Raw genomic sequence first — 18,020 nt, forward strand, 5'->3', positions numbered from 1 at the left:
TGTTTGTCTGTCAGTTTGTGCCCCCTGTGAATGGCCAGCGGACAGCCACAGCTCATTGGCCTGCGGGATGGGCGGACGTCACGGCCACCCCTACGCAGGGCGTGACAGTCACACCACCCTTAGCGCACTGCCGCCACCCCCAGTGACCCAGGAACCAGCCCCCCCGGCCGCCACCACCCCCAGTGAGCTTGAAGCCAGGCCCCCCCCCGTCCTCCCCCCCGCCGCGAAACAGCCCCCGCAGCGCACTGCACTGCCGACATTACTCCCGTGCCTGTGAACACCCTCCCAATTCCTCCCTCCAGCGCCCTGCTACCCGCCTCCGCAGCGCACCGCCGCCACCCGCACACAACACCTGCCTATCAATGGGCGGGCGGGGGGGCGGCAGCTGTGAACGTGGGGAAAGTGATATCTGAACCGGGGGTCTGCGCTCTGAACGGGGGGGCGCATTACTGTGAAGGGGGAGAAACGCCGGACACAAGAGAGAGGAGGGGACAGAGGGGAAGTGGGAGACAGTGATTGGAATGGGGAAAGAGACAGAGTGTGGGGAGCGGGGAAAGAGGGTGGGAACACAGAGAGAGAGGAGGGGTGCGGAGAGAGGGTGAGCGGCCCCCCACTAAGCCTGCGGAACGGGAGGGGGGCGCGCTGTGCACTGGGGGACCGCATTAATGTGAAGGGGGAGAAATGCCTGAGAAAAGAGAGAGTAGGGGAGAGAGGTGAAGTGGGACAAAGAGAGGGGAATGGGGACGAGACAGATAGGGGGGAGCGGAGAGAGAGATGGGGAGCAGAGAGAGAGCGACAGGGGGAGCGGAGAGAGAGATACAGGGGGGGAGCGCAGAGAGATACAGGGGGGGAGTGGAGAAAGATACAGGGGGGGAACGGAGAGACAGGGAATGGAGTAGGGTCCTGGCTTACGGCTGTGTAACCTTGACACAGGTTACAACTATTCAAGTGTATTACAAAATGTAGCGCTATGTACATTAATAGTGCTATATAAAGACATACACACATTTTGTGTGCCATGACTAACATCCATTGCAGGCCAGACATACCCTCAACTTGTCACCACTGCAGTCAATGGGTAAAGTCCGTCCCACATTCCATGGTGGTTGATGCAACTTTACAAGACCTATTATCTTCTCCGGCAGCTTGTGTCCTGCAGGCATTAAGTAAGACTTCTGAGGTCCTCATAATGTCTGAATCAAGCAAAGGCCGTTTGGGGGAAGGTAATAGGACTGTGGGTTTTCTGAGCTCTGGGGAAAGCACTCAACTGCACTAATTAATATATATATATATATATATATATATATATATATATATATATATATATATATATATATATATATATATGTGTGTAGAGGTATCAGTACCGTGTTAGCCGAGCTTCAATAATCAAAAAAATAAATAGATGATACCGTTCTGTGGCTAACGAAATGCTTTTATTTGTGCGAGCTTTCGAGATACACTGATCTCTTCTTCCGGCGATGTTACAATGAATGAAGCAAAAGGTAAACTTAAAAACAGTGTCTCTTGGAATGTTATCTGTGCTGTTCCTCCCCTGGTGTGGATGTGTTTTATGGCTAGAGGTGTCAAAAGGTTACTGTGAAAGCAAGTTAAGAAAGAGTGTGTATGTGTATCAGTGTGAATAAAAATGAATGGAGAGCCCACAGTATATACAGTGCTTTACACAAGGTGTGTGTGGAGTGGGACTGGATATAAATGATATATATATATATATATATATATATATATATATATTAAACTATGATAGGGCAATCGGGGCACTATCTCACAGAAACTCCCATTGAAGACAATAGGAGTTTTCCGGACAATAGTGCGCTGATCAGCCCTATTGCAGTTTAATGCAAAACCTCTAATGACTCTGGGGGTGTTGTCAGCCTGGTGAATGTGCAGAGTATGGGACTGGCCAGCATGATCAACTTCTTCATCAGTATTAGCCTCCAACACCCTCACCTCCAGGTGTGCTTTTCGTGGCTGTGGTCAACATGGTTCCCACTCCCACATCTGGTGGACCCGCCCTAAGAGAGACCACCCCCAAATTTAACAAGATCTGGGCCCCCTGATCAACGCACGAAGGGAGAAACAGACGCAACCTAAACCAGGTTTTACTGTGAAGATGCAGTGTAGACGCCTGGCACGGTGAGCAGATGGAGTGGCCCGGCTGCCTGGGGTGTCATTTTATGAGAGCCCCCTTCATTCCCCCATTATTTCTTCAATTATTTGTTGGATGATATTACAAATGTGCAATGGTTTTGCGGTAAGCATGTACTGTACTGTGATGTATATTAATGCAAATATGCAGTGCTGGTTCCCCTGATATTGTTTTCTCACATTTTTCTTTCTGTACCCTGAAAAACCTAAAAAAATAAACAGTTGAAAAAAAACCTAATAATCTAATAATAAATAATAATATATACACACAGTACATGTTATGTACAATTGTACAGTATGATGACATCTGGACAAATCATTTGAAGCAAAGCTAAATAAATATATTTTTTGTTTCACAGTAAAAAGTAGAATACTTAAACAAAGAGAGGGAGAAGTGCTTCCATCAATTTTTTTTCTCAGGTATCTTTGCCTTTTTCTGCAAAAAAACCTAAATAAACATCACAAACAACTGCAGAGGTAGGGCTGGCTGTCCGCGGATATAAATCCCTGCGCATGCGTAGTAGGGTCGGCCGCCAGTGCGCATGCGCGAATATAAATCACTGCGCATGCGCAGTTGGATCGGCCCACCAATGCGCATGCGCAAAAATTAATCCATGTGCGTGCGCAGTATGTCCGGGCCGTCAATGCGCATGTGCGAAAATAATTCCGTAGGGGGCGGGCGTCAATGCGCGTCAATGCGCAATGCGTAGGGGCGGGCGTCAATGCGCATGCGCGAAAATAAATCCCTGCGCGTGCGCAGTATGTCCGGGCCGTCAATGCGCATGTGCGAAAATAATTCCTTGCGTCTGCGCAGTAGGGTCGGGCCGCCAGTGCGCATGCAACAATAAATTCCTGCACATGCGCAGTAGGATCCGCCCCCCCCAATGCGCATGCAGTTCGCATGAAGAAAATTTGCACATGCATCGTAGCTTCATGTCAGAGTGCGCATGCAGTAACAATTTAGGTCAATGCTTTTTTTCACTAATATGGACTATATTGCTGTATTAAAGAAAACAAGATTACGCTTTAAGAGTCCCACGTGTAGAACTACAATACATTATAAGTTCTCTTCCATTTTTAATGCAAAATGTTGATAAGCTGCACAACATCAAATAGCACAGAACAAATTACACAATGTGCGCTACACAGGCAAGTACAGCATGCTAGAGAAAGGAATGATGGTTGGGGGGGGGGGGGGTGTTCATGAAAACCATTACCAGTCCCTTTGGTAAGAATATTTCTATATGAATCCATCCTCTTCATCACTGTCTCTCATTATTGTAATCGTGGTAGTTTCACTATTTGTACCGCCCTTGAATAAATGATGACGATGATTACTGGTGTCTGCTGCAATCTCCCTTTTTTTGTTATGTTGATCATACTCCTTATGCCGCTTCCAAGGCGTGATTTTGGGTTGAGCAAATGTAACGATCTTGGGCATTTTGACTCCGCCAGCGTTTTGCCGCAGATGAGCTCGCCGCAGGGACACTCCACCATTTCACCCACTACGAAGGTAAGCCCCTAACCTTATCGCTAATCCCCTAAAAGTTAACCCCAAATACTAACACTAACCCCTCTAAGCCCTTAGGCCTCGTTCAGGGTGCCAGAGACAGGAGTTGGAGGGAGGGCGGCAGTCTGCTGGGCGATGTGTGTTCATCCCCAGCAGAGTTTTTCAGGAGTTGAGGGGGAGGGGTGGAGCTACATACGTGAGGTTAGGGATCGAGGCTGCAGTCTTGAAATCATTCTCAAGAATGATTTCATTGGCTGCCGAGGTCCGAGTGACGCTGCTGCAGCTTCAAAAAACGATTTTTTTGTTTATTGAAACTGTAGCCAGCGTCAACTCTGGACTTCGGAGACAGGGCAGCTGCTACCCTGACAACCAGTATTCAATTTGAATACTTTGTGTCCCACGGCAGCTCGCACGGCAGCACGCCCTCCCTCCGAAGCCTGCACCCTGAACGAGGCCTTACCTTCGCGGTGAAACGGGCGGCGGCGGGCTCGGCCATTACGGAAGCACCGCCTTGTCACACAATACACATCCGGGTGTTTTGTTGCTGTAGCCAGGTCCCCCTTGCCCCTTAACCTCCGATGCTGGAGCGGGGGTGGAGGCTACTGCTGACGGGCAAACGCTGAATACCTCCCTGTTTTGCAGAAGGGGTGTTATTGAACAAGCCTTGAGCAAAAAGAAGAGGGTAACTGGGTCCCAGAAGTAGCATGAAACTCTTGAAGTCAGGAAAGTGGGCGCTTGCAGAGTGTGCCCATGAAGGAGCCATGCTTATTTTCTGGCTAGTACGACGAGGTGGCATTAGCTGCCTAACTAATGTTGCACTACAAAAGCTACTGCAACTTAGTGAATAACATCTAGGGTTGTGCATAGAGACTTTTCTAGAATTTGCCCAGCAACTTTTCACCCCACATCTGGACAGATAAGAGATTTATTGGCATCTGCCAATGACTTTGTTACAGCTGGAGAAGCCTGAGAGTGTGACTGCAGGAGGTTAATACATGCTGCTCCTAATATTTAACAATCTGATAAGTAACAATAATTTAAAGATAAGCCGTAAAATGGATATGAAAAATGTGTGAACTGTGCATGGAGTCAGGATATTAAAGCCACATAAGCAACAGCAAGTTTGAAACCTAAATGTTATCACACAGCTCCATTGGCTGCACATCGCCTATGTATTAGTAATGCCGAGATGGATGTCAGATCTTCTCTCTGAGATAAAACAGCTGGCTCATGTAAGCTAAGGGGAAATAAGCCTGCATGGTACCACTGTGACACATGAGATGTGGCTTAAAAGATAGATGTGAAACGATAAATTAATATAGGCTTTGGTGCAGTTTTGTAACATTTCCTACTATAAGCACAGCTAGATAGAATTAGAAGTGAATTTTTTTCTTGGGTATCATATTAGGAGAAAGCTTCATAATAGCGTATATGTAATGACTTCTGCTGCTGCCCTAAAGCCACAGTGCTTCCTCCCAATACGCTCTTTGGTGGCAGACATAGCAGATGTTGGCCACCATCTGCAATAGTCCAAAACTCCAACACTTACAGAGGGTTGGCGATAAGTCTCACAGTTGTTGGCACAATGATATTAAATCTTGTTTTTCTTCTACATAACTTCTCGGGGTTACTAAGGATATATACCATGGCCATAATTTCAAGTTCTCCATCACCAATGTCTGGTAACTTCTTGGGCTCAGACCGCAATGCTTGGGGTATATGGACCGTGAATATACACGGAGGCTGCATTCTGATTGGCTTGTGCTGAATACCGAATTTGCCATACCTTTTAACTGTGTTTGAATGAAATAAAATGTTATGCCATGTGGTTTTTGGCACCTCTTCTTTTTTTGGAGATAATCGGTGCAGCATTGGCCAAGCTTTTGAACGAGCCGCATGTCCATAGTCAAGACTTCTTGAAATAACTAAAAGCTGCAGACCAAGCGATATCCTACATGTGTGTTTTTTTATTTATTATTTATTTGTATTATAATGTAACAAGCCTTTTTTGTTTCTATAGCAACCATTTACAAAGTCACATCATTGTCCTTTGTAAACGATTGATACACAATATTATTTTTACTTGGAAATAGCATGAATCACACTCAGAGAGCTTTATAATAAAATAAAAAAAGCAGTAGGAAGGAGATAAGAGTTTTTAGATTTATTTTTATTTGTAATTGGGGAGTTTCATGTACATAATAAAATCTCCTGCAAACAAGTTGATTGCAATAGTAACCATCACCCTACTTGGATTAATAACACTCCATCTGGCCGGTTTAGAAAGATTAGGAGATAACTGTACATGGGAGGTGGATTTTTTTTAGATCAGGCACAAGATTAAAAACAAAATTATGTTGAAAAAGGCTATAATTCATTTGTAGTTCAGAAAGCATTCATTAGAAGTGTAAAGAAAACAGAGAGGAATCCCATATAAATGCAATTGTTAGAACATTGGCATATTCTTAAATGTGATCCACTAAAAAACTATTCCCAATAAACCAACTATAGTTTACAGAAGGTCTCAAAATGTTATATATTTTCCATCATCGAGACAACCAACATGACCATATTAGATAGATAAACACAGTCTTTGATACACAGAAACCAATTTAGGAAGATAAAATTGAACAATACCGATTAATAATGTCACCCAATGAAAAGCTGACTTGTATTTGTTTTAGAACGTATACCACCCTACCTTTTTGCTTCCATGCGTGACGCATGGACGCATACACCATGTGCTTGCAATCGGCATAAACATAGACTCCTTTTGAATGACATGCAATATGTGTATTCATACACTCATGATATCACGTGATACAGACCCGCCAACATTCTGCACATAAAAATAGGTTTCTCTACTCGTCATGCATGCAGGTACTTCCAAACAATTCCTGTGGAAGTCCCATAATCTATGCTGCTTATGAAACACAAAAAAACAGCTGGTCTTACAAGACCCCAAAATATGTAGTGTACTTGCTATATACCTGATGTATCCACGCTGCTGAGGGAAGCTGCCGAATCGTGACCGTGGCATCCCCCGGCAGTGGGGAATTTCTCAGTCGGGGGGGAGGGGGGGAGGGGGAGGGTGTCTTGACATTTAATTTTTTTTTCTTAGGCACTTCGGGGCCTAAAATTTCAGAGTGTTTCGGATCCTAAATACATATGTGATTCATGGAACAGCTAATTACAGATGCAGTGTAAGGAACCCTAACCCTCTCTAATAGAGCGTCTGAGATCAGATGCATTGTAAGGAGCCCACAACCCTCTCTAATAGCGCGTCTGAGATCAGATGCATTGTAAGGCTGCGTCCATACAGCCTTCGACCGTGCGGAGGCATGCGTGTGTCCAAGCTGCCGTATTTGTTTAAAAATAATATATATATTGTGACAAACGGCTTACTCCGGGACTCCGTCGTTTGTCCGGGACTGTTTAGAACACGGTCTTTTAGGGTAGGTTAAATGATGAGGCGTCACGTACTGTTCCTTTAAACAGGCTATGCCTGGTTTATTCAGTCCCAGGCACTGAGACTGCCACAGTGCATACAACAGAAAACAGATCAAAACAAAAGCTGCTCACCTGAGCGATAACTTAACTTAGATATCCCTGACTCAGGGTTGGACGTGGCTTTTCCACTTCCAACATCAAAACACGGTACTTTTGCAGTCTTACACAAATGAACAGAAAGATTGAACCTGTTTGGGGAAGAGGCTTCTCCCCTCTGTAGTTCAGCAGCCTTCCAGCCTCCTGGCTCTTGTGGGGAGACCAGAGCAAACAGGAAATCAGTCTTTCATACCTGATTCCTAATTAGCATGACAGGTGACAGAAATCAGGCAGCAGACAAACTCTGGTCTGGATCTCTCATCCCTCAGTTCCAGCGCTTGCCAAACTGTGGGATGGAGTGTATGTATTATAAGGCTGCACTCCCAGGCCAAACAGGATAGAAACTGTCTAGTATCCTGGGAGCCCTATATACGGAATTTATTACCATCCCCTGGTTTCTGTCACATATCCTCCCCCCCAGCTCAGACCTCGAGGGATGAGCGACCATGGATATTAGGGAGTGCATCCTTGACAACCCGTCAGCATTGCCATGTTTGTGCCCTGACCTGTGTTCCACAGAAAATTTAAAGGGTTGTAGGCTTAGGAACCACCTGGTCACTCTAGCATTCTTTTCCCTGTTTTGACACATCCAGGTAAGGGGTGCATGATCTGTGACCAACCGGAATTTTCTCCCCAACAGGTAGTATTTGAGCGTCTCTACAGCCCACTTTATTGCGAGACACTCTTTCTCTACTATGGAGTAATTTTTCTCCTGGGGATTTAGTTTCCTACTTAAATAAAGGATGGGGTGCTCCTCACCTTGAGACTCCTGGGAGAGTACCGCCCCCAGCCCAACCTCAGATGCGTCGGTTTGGACTACGAACTCTTTGGAGAAGTCAGGTGTGACCAACACTGGTTGGGCACAGAGAGCTTCTTTCAGGCTTCTAAAGGCCTGTTCGGTTTCGGGGGACCACTTTACCATTAGCGGTCCTCTTGCTTTTGTGAGGTCAGTTAGTGGGGTTGCCTTAGTTGCAAAATTGGGAATAAACCTTCTATAGTACCCAATTAACCCCAAAAAAGTCCTTACTTGTTTTTTTGTAACTGGTCTTGGCCAATTTTGTATCGCCTCCACTTTGAGTGTTTGGGGTTTGAGTAAACCTCTGCCAATAGAATATCCCAGATACTTGGCCTCCTCCAGACCAATAGTGCATTTAGCGGGGTTAGCAGTTAGTCCAGCAGACCGGACTGCGTCAAGCACAGCTTGGACCTTTGGAAGGTGGGATTGCCAATCTTCACTATGGATTACCACATCATCCAGGTAGGCGGCAGCATACCGAGCATGTGGTTTTAAAATTTTATCCATCATTCTTTGGAATGTGGCGGGAGCTCCATGTAAGCCAAAAGGCAACACCTTATACTGAAAGAGGCCGTCTGGGGTTGAGAAGGCTGTCTTTTCTTTTGCCCTTTCTGTGAGGGGAACCTGCCAGTACCCTTTTGTTAGGTCTAGGGTTGTGAGATATCGGGCTTTGCCCAGTCTCTCTACAAGTTCATCTACCCTGGGCATAGGATAAGTATCAAATTTTGACACCGCGTTTAGTTTCCGGTAGTCATTACAAAACCTTGTTGTACCATCTGGCTTTGGGACTAAGACTATAGGGCTGTTCCACCCACTTTGGGATTCCTCAATTACACCTAGTTTTAGCATTTTTTTAACCTCTAAACTTATAGCCTTTCTTTTGGCCTCTGGGATTCGGTACGGTTTAAGGTTAACTCGGACCCCTGGTTCAGAGACTAGGTCATGTTCAATTACGCTAGTTCTACCTGGCCGTATAGAGAAGATTTCTTTGTTTCTTCTCACTAAATTCTGAACCTCTCGTTTCTGATGAACAGACAGGGTTTCAGCTATGCTAACCTCTGGGTCAGTTTCTTGATTCTCTGACGGACCTGGGGGTACTAGGGTTAACAAGACTTCTCTATCTTTCCAGGGCTTGAGTAGGTTTATATGGTAAATTTGCTCAGGTTTCCTCCTACCTGGCTGTCTTACCTTATAATTTACTTCTCCCACTCTTTCCAAGACCTCATATGGCCCATGCCATTTAGCAAGGAATTTACTCTCCACGGTGGGAACCAGAACTAGTACCCTATCACCTGGAAAAAAAATTCTGACCCTAGCACCCTTATTATACGTATTCCTCTGTGCTTCTTGAGCTTTCTCCATGTGTTCCCTCACTATGGGTAGGACTGCAGCAATGCGGTCCTGCATCTGGGCAACATGCTCTATTACACTTCTGTAAGGGGTAACCTCGTGTTCCCAAGTCTCTTTGGCTATATCCAGTAAGCCCCTTGGGTGTCGGCCATACAATAGTTCAAACGGGGAGAAGCCTGTGGATGATTGGGGAACTTCCCTAATGGCAAATAACAGGTACGGTAACAAACAATCCCAGTTTTTCCCATCTTTATCAACCGCCCGCCGTAACATGCTCTTTAAGGTTTTATTGAACCTTTCCACTAAACCATCTGTTTGTGGATGATAGACTGAGGTTCTGAGATGCTTGATTTTTAGGAGTTTACATAGCTCTTTTGTTACTTGGGACATAAATGGTGTTCCCTGGTCAGATAGAATCTCTTTAGGAATCCCGACCCGGGAAAACAGAACTACTAACTCTTTTGCTATGTTTTTAGCTGAGGTGCTACGTAGGGGAACTGCCTCCGGATATCGGGTGGCATAATCTAATATTACCAATATATGCTGATGTCCCCTAGCAGACTTTATTAGGGGTCCTACTAGATCCATAGCAATCCGGTCAAATGGTACCTCTATTATGGGAAGGGGTACCAATGGGCTGCGGTACGCCTTGAACGGGGCGGTTATCTGACATTCTGGGCATGAGGAACAATAATTCGTAATTTCTGCCAGAACCCCAGGCCAATAGAAGCTTCGGAGAACCTTTTCTTTTGTCTTTTCCACCCCTAGGTGTCCCCCTAATGGATGACTATGTGCGAGGTGTAATACTACGTTACGGAATGTCCGTGGTACCAACAATTGTTTAGTTGTAACTGATTTCCTTTTATCAACCCGATATACTAGGTCGTTCTCTACCTCGAAGTAGGGGTAAGCAAGTGACCTATCTGGTTGGCCAGGAGTACTATTCTGGTCCCGTATATTTCCCCTTGCTACCGCTAATGTGGGGTCTTCCCACTGGGCCTTCTTAAAACTCCCAGGACTGACCTCTAGGTCAGCGAGGGTCTTATCCGGTTCTGGGGTGGTAAGTGTCTGCTCAACATCTTGATTTGGGGTATTCCCTACCAAAGTAGTGATGGGGAAGGGAATTTTACAGCACTCCTCCTTTTCCCCCTTCTTATTTGGGCCCTCGTCAACCTCCATTTCTGAAAAAGGGAAAGGATTTGTTTCTTCTAATACTTCGTTATGGTCCGCTATTGAACTCTGGGCGCTATTCTGAGCGGGGGACCACATTTTTAGAAAATGGGGAAAGTCGGTCCCTATTAACACATCATGTGCCAGTTTGGGTACAATACCCACCTTGAAATCTAAAGAACCAAACTCTGTTTCAAAAAAAACATCAACAGTGGAATATTCATGATTATCCCCATGTATACAACAAATTGCCACTCTTTGTGAACTGTTTCCCTGTTTCTTCTTAATGGGCAAGAGGTATTCGGACACTAGTGTGACCATGCTCCCAGAGTCAAGAAGTGCCCGAACCCTCTTACCATTAACCTTTACAAATGCCCACAGATGGTTATTCAAGGGGTCCTCTGGGCTAGGGCCCATACATTGGGACAACAGCGAATAAGGTTCCACGCTGTTGCATTGCATGGGCTCATCATTTAGTGGGCAGATTTTTGCTGTGTGGCCCCTCTCATGACAATTTACACATTTAGGTACATAGTCTGTGTCCCACTTAGAGCCTTTTCCCGGCTCCCCATGTTGGCTATTGCCCTTAGTGTGCGAACCACTGTTGCTGGTGCTGCGTGAAGGTGGTCGCCGCTCTTCAGCGCCCCTTAACCCCGGTACCCTTTTACCGTCTCTGGAAGAGTCCTGGAACCTCGGGTAGTGGGGTTGCTCCATGACTGTGGGTTGCGTGTGCTCTTCTGCTGCATTGTACCTTTCTACGAGGGCCACAAGCTCATCCGCATTGTGGGGGTCACTCCGACTGACCCAACGGCGTAAGGCAGAGGGAAGTTTCCTCAAGAACTGGTCCATGACCAACCGTTCCACGATGTGGCTGGCTGAGTTGATCTCGGGTTGTAGCCACTTCCGGGCGAGGTGGATGAGGTCATACATCTGGCTTCGGGTGGCTTTATCCATCGTGAAGGACCATGCGTGAAACCTTTGGGCGCGAACAGCCGTGGTTACGCCGAGGCGGGCGAGGATCTCGAACTTCAATTTTGCATAGACGTTAGCTTCGGCTGGCTCTAGATCAAAGTAAGCCTTCTGGGGTTCGCCGCTTAGGAAGGGTGCGATTAGACCAGCCCACTCAGCTTCTGGCCATCCCTCTCTCTGTGCCGTGCGTTCAAACGTGAGAAGATAGGCTTCCACATCATCTGAGGGTCCCATCTTCTGAAGGTAGTGGCTTGCCCTGGTCATTTTCGGAACTGGGGCTGCCGCTGCCAGTGGAAGGTTACTGATAGTCCCCCTCAGGATCTCGAGTTCCTGCTGTAAGCCCTGAGCGAACCGCTGTTGCTCCTCTCTCAGCAAGCGGTTTGTCTCTTGCTGGTTTGCAATCGCGTTTTGCAGGGCTTCATTCGTCTGTTGCTGGTTTGCATTCGCCTGTTGCTGGTTTGCATTCGCCTGTTGCTGGTTTGCATTAATCTCTTGCTGGGCTATTAGCAGCTGTTGCTGGGCTGCATTCGTCTGCTGCTGGTTTGCATTAGTTTCTTGCTGGGCTATTAACAGCTGTTGCTGGGTTTCATTCGCGTCTTTCTGGGCAGCGACATTGCGTACCAGCGCACCCACCACGTCTTCCATCTTGTTTGCAGAGGATGAAAAAAACTTTTTTTTTTTTTTTCTTTCAAAGTTCTTCAACCCGCAGACCCCCTAGTGCTCTGCCCGCATTCTCCACCATATGTGACAAACGGCTTACTCCGGGACTCCGTCGTTTGTCCGGGACTGTTTAGAACACGGTCTTTTAGGGTAGGTTAAATGATGAGGCGTCACGTACTGTTCCTTTAAACAGGCTATGCCTGGTTTATTCAGTCCCAGGCACTGAGACTGCCACAGTGCATACAACAGAAAACAGATCAAAACAAAAGCTGCTCACCTGAGCGATAACTTAACTTAGATATCCCTGACTCAGGGTTGGACATGGCTTTTCCACTTCCAACATCAAAACACGGTACTTTTGCAGTCTTACACAAATGAACAGAAAGATTGAACCTGTTTGGGGAAGAGGCTTCTCCCCTCTGTAGTTCAGCAGCCTTCCAGCCTCCTGGCTCTTGTGGGGAGACCAGAGCAAACAGGAAATCAGTCTTTCATACCTGATTCCTAATTAGCATGACAGGTGACAGAAATCAGGCAGCAGACAAACTCTGGTCTGGATCTCTCATCCCTCAGTTCCAGCGCTTGCCAAACTGTGGGATGGAGTGTATGTATTATAAGGCTGCACTCCCAGGCCAAACAGGATAGAAACTGTCTAGTATCCTGGGAGCCCTATATACGGAATTTATTACCATCCCCTGGTTTCTGTCACAATATATATATATATATATATATAATGTTTGTGTGTTTCCCTTTAATATGAGCATCAATACAATCCACACAATGATAAGTAATTAGCTAAGTCGCCAATCGATCCGTTCTCCTGTGATCGATCGGCAAAGATTCGACTCGGGGGTTCACTAAATGGCTGCAGAGGAGTATTGACTAAGCATCTGTGACTTTGTAAATGGTTGCATTAGATACAAAAAAGGCTTGTTACATTATAATACATTAAAAATGTAATTCAGAGTTGTTTAAAAAAAATGCTACAAGTAGTTTCTCATAGTACAGAACCGATTTGTTAAAAAAAAAACACACGTGTAGGATACAGGCATACCCCGGTTTAAGGACACTCACTTTAAGTACACTCGCGAGTAAGTACATATCGCTCAACAGGAAAACGGCAGCTCACGCATGCGCCTGTCAGCACGTCCTGAACAGCAATACCGGCTCCCTACCTGTACCGAAGCTGTGCGCAAGCGGGGAGACTATAGAGCCTGTTACACATGCGTTATTTACATCAGTTATGCACGTATATGACAATTGCAGTACAGTACATGCATCGATAAGTGGGGAAAAGGTAGTGCTTCACTTTAAGTACATTTTCACTTTACATACATGCGCCAGTCCCATTGCGTACGTTAATGCGGGGTATGCCTGTATTGCTTGGACTGCAGCTTTAAGTCCCAGGCTGCCTGGAATGCTGCGCAATGTACAGTACTTATTGCCGATTGTCTTTGTACGGAATGCTTGGATATATTGTAACACTCACATGAATCTAAGTTCTGATTCTCTTCTCACCAAGACTTCTCGAAGTCTCTGGATTTTGATCATCTCCACTTCAATTTCATCTGGCGTCATCGTCGTTTCAGCCATCGAGACAATGTCAAGTTCATCTAAGCGTGTAAAGAGAAAAACGGAAAAACTTCATTGATACAATGAATATCACATACACACAAAACAAATGTTCCCGGCACTCAAAGTGATACAGCATAGGCAAATGGATCAGCCAAAGGGGTTTAATGGTATATATGTAAAAAAAACACAAATACACAATACAAACTGAATGATGACTGCTGATGTCTATAAGCAAAAAGATGCACAGTGAAGGATAATGAGATCTGAAAAAATAAAACAGGGAGAGACACAGGGAAGGGAGGGAAGGATGGGAAAAGGGGGGGGGGGGAAGGAAGGAAAGTCCAGGGCAAGGGGGGCAACGAACGTTTTGGGGTATGAAACACCCTTCTTCAGGCCAGTTCCCAGGGAGACCGTAGTCCCCAGGTATTTCCCTATACCCTGTGACTAAAATCCCTGAGGTAAAGAACGTCAGACTAGTGTATAATGAGGTCAGAACACGGGGCCACCGCTATGAGCATAAACTGATGCTAAATTAGTGATAGCTGGCAAAGAGGAGTTCCCAAGGACTGGGATATCCTGAACATAGACTTTGTGAAGTGGAGAAATGCTGCCAGCACGACTGGAGTCCAGAGGGATAAAGTCCAGATGCAGCCCCGTCCAAATCTGTACACACAACCCAGCAGCCCTGAATATCACATGCTTTAGGGATATTACCATTGGTAAAATGAGGATGGTAGTAGGATGTACAGAAAAGCACTTCTTATGTTTTTTATTTTCACACGCAAATTACAGCTCTTATTTATTTACAATCTTACAAATCCACTTCTTTTCTTTTTGTTAAAATCAGCAATCCATGCCATTTTCTTTTTCTTCGTTTTTATTTCTTTTTTTTAACATAGCAGGGGATCTCTGGTGTTGAACCCCATTCTTTTCAGCTCCGGAGACCCCCTGCTTCCAGAGTTATAGGCCTCTGTAGGGGGCGCCGGTAGCTGCTTCGCTCGAGCCTATCAGGGATCACGTAATTGCGAAGTTTCAAAGCTCCTGCACCCTGTGGGCCAATAGGAAGCCGTGACATCATCAGGTGTGTCTTCCTATTGGCCTGCATCACATGGGAGCTTTAAACTTTGCCGAGATGCCGGCACTCCCTTTAGAGTTCTGTTTCTCGGGACGCAGGGGGTCTCCAGAGCTAAATTAATGGGGTTCAGCACCGGAGACCCCCTGCTTCAATCCTTTGTTAAAAAATAATAATGAATAAGAGTGCACAAATTGCTCCTTTAAAGAAATTGAATGTTTTCATAACGCCTTTCCTCCTTCCTATTTTATAGCCTAAATATTACTCAAGCAGGAAAAGGTAGTGGGACGGGCACTGCTAATTGAAACAGGCTGGAGGCAAGGTGCTACAAAAAGGGTTACTTTATTACGGCATAACAGCCAATATAAAAAGCAAGGAGGGTCCAGAAACCTTGAGGGTCCCTTACAGGGACGAAACGCGTCAGAGGACCCTCCTTGTTTTTTATATTGGCTGTTATGCCGTAATAAAGTACCCCTTTTTGTAGCACCTTGCCTCCAGCCTGTTTCAATTAGCAGTGCCCGTCCCACTACCTTTTCCTGCTTTACCTTACCTTTGGAACGAGAGGCACGCAGCAGACCAGGAGCTACCTCATCATACCGGCCGGAGGAGTGTAGAAGAATTCACCTAGCAACTGTGAGTAAATGTGCTCATACTCAGTGAGACTACGGGAGATTTGAAAAGCCCGCCCAGAGGGGGACCGCCGGGTGGAGCAACATACTCACCGGGAACAGGTTAGATGGCTTCTCCCCTCACTGCATGGATTAATATACTCATGGCTCACTCCACGCTGGAATAATAGGATTGAATTTATGCCTCAAGAGGATGTAACCTGGTCTGTGTATTACCACTGTTATGCTTACAAGCAACACTCAGGATATAGAGCACCCAATCAGGCGTTTTCCCTTGTCCACATTGTCTCTAAGTATTACTTAAGTCTAATTGCAGCCCAAAGAGCCGTGTCCCAAGGTTTAATAAATGGCGATGAGGCACAGTAACACTATCTTGATTTAAGCCCCTTACACAGCTGGATATTATATGGGACCCTGATGAAGACCTTCATGGCCGAAACATTATTTTTTCCCTTGCTGTAAAATACACACTACAGTATTTTGTATTGAAAATGCAGCTAGGAGAACCTTGTTAGTCTTTCCAACTATATCAATTTGTGACAGGTGGCTGCTTGTCCCTCTGGACGCCCCTGGTAACCTCTTTCTAATATGTTATTGCTGTTATTGAATCATATTTGGTGTGCATTACCTTTACGTTTTGATGGACCGAGGAGAAATGTAACAATCACATTCCTAAATGCATATACTGGGGTGAAAACCATATGATTGCATACTGAAAATTCCACATGTGCTTCTACCACCATATCAGGTAATACAATATTACATTTCCATGCTGTGCTTGTATAATTATGTTCGCCTGTTTCATTTTTCACGTGTATTTCTCAAGGTTTCTGGCAGCACCAGAACAAAATCCAACTTAAAGCAGTTTCATTTCCTGACACGATCAATCTCATGCTGTTTCTGCGAATAACGATTGTAAAACCTACCGATAAAATGTTGACCTAACACCACTACGGCAAGTTAAAATCCGAGTTATTAAACCAGGAAATGGATATGGTTAAACACATGGGTGCCCTTTCTACGTGTCGCTGCCCCGTCACAGGGTCTGGCACTCAAGGGGGTCCCGTGATATAGTACCCATGTCATAATGGAGTCACATTGGAATGTGATGTATCAGTAAGTGGAATGCATGGAGCGACCACGTGACCGCTATTGGAGAGGTGAGTGCCGAGGCGCAGGGCCGCCAGCATGGGGGGAGAGGCGGGACAAGTGTCCCGGGCTGCGGGGGGAGGGTTTGGGGGGGGCCTGTTGGAACTCAACTTCTGGGCCCCGGGCAATCTGGTGCCACGGCTCCACCGGCACTCAAAGGGTTAAAGAGCCCAGACACAAAATGTTGGATTGTAGCTCAAACAACCCAGACAAGCAAAGGAGATCCATAAAGGAAGAAGTGACGAACATAATAAATGGTACGTTTCACAACGTTCAGAATAAAATAATGGTTGAGCGGAGTATTAAACAATGTGCAGCGTTCGCCTTTTTTATTCCCTTGAACAACTGAAGTTTACGACGCGTGGGCTTCCATAAATCCACAGTTATTTCCATACGTACGGGTCATGCATTGACATCTGCCTATTAGTGCAAACTGTCTGATTACAATGCCGAACCAGAATCGACAATGAGAGAGGAGGTCTCGGAGACGGACTACGCACTGTGCCAGGATTATTCACACGATCCGGCCGCCGAAAGAATATGTCATTGATGAAATATGTGCGTCTATGTTCTCTTGGATGTGTCGCAAAGTGAAAACTTAATAGGATTATTGAGACATGAGCGTCAAAATGAATAATAGATGATAAACAGAAACCCGCTCCTGTCAGTTGTCTTTGTGGTGAAAGGGCTAATTAAGATTCAACTTGTCACGTCGTTCATAGCAGCTGTAATTTTTGGGCAACTGTAACCTTAGCTAAATTATTAATCAAAATAAGCACTGACAAGGTGATCATTTATAAATTGCTCTGCAGTAGCAACGAAAATCTGCTCTCAGCCTCAAAAATGGGCACGGGGTATTAGGGTAAGCAGGCCGCCCCTAGGGTGTCTGCCACCCTTAGGTAAACACTATTAAAGCCGTCCCTCTCCTCCCCCCCTGCCAAAAAAATAAACATAAAAAGAAAATGTTTTATTTAAAAAAAAAAAAATCAGTGTAGTAGTATAAGATAATACTGACTGCAATTTTTTGTATCTCATACCCACCCTCCTCATCATCTCACCCACTGTCCTCATTCTCTATCCCTCACCCACCCTTCTCCCTCTCCCTCCTCGTCCTCTCTCCCACCTCGTCCTCTCTCCCACCTCGTCCTCTCTCCCGCCTCGTCCTCTCTCCCGCTTCGTCCTCTCTCCCTCCTCGTCCTCTCTCCCGCCTCGTCCTCTCTCCCGCCTCGTCCTCTCTCCCTCCTCGTCCTCTCTCCCTCCTCGTCCTCTCTCCCTCCTCGTCCTCCCTCCTCGTCTTCTCTCCCTCCTCGTCCTCTCCCGCCTCGTCCTCTCTCCCTCCTCGTCCTCTCTCCTCCTCTCTCCCTCCTC

At 45.9% G+C, this 18,020-nt stretch overlaps 1 protein-coding gene across 1 annotated transcript in view; it reads right to left on the bottom strand.

Annotated features, from left to right (window-relative positions):
* Positions 1–18,020, bottom strand: part of BMERB1 (bMERB domain containing 1) — a 105,962-nt gene that overhangs the window by 17,882 nt on the left and 70,060 nt on the right. The window contains 1 exon segment of the mRNA XM_075566119.1: positions 13,717–13,840. Within this exon segment, the coding sequence (XP_075422234.1) occupies positions 13,717–13,840 (124 nt within the window).

Source organism: Ascaphus truei, chromosome 11 (assembly GCF_040206685.1).
Source record: "Ascaphus truei isolate aAscTru1 chromosome 11, aAscTru1.hap1, whole genome shotgun sequence".
In the NCBI taxonomy this organism is placed as follows: Eukaryota; Metazoa; Chordata; class Amphibia; order Anura; family Ascaphidae; genus Ascaphus; species Ascaphus truei.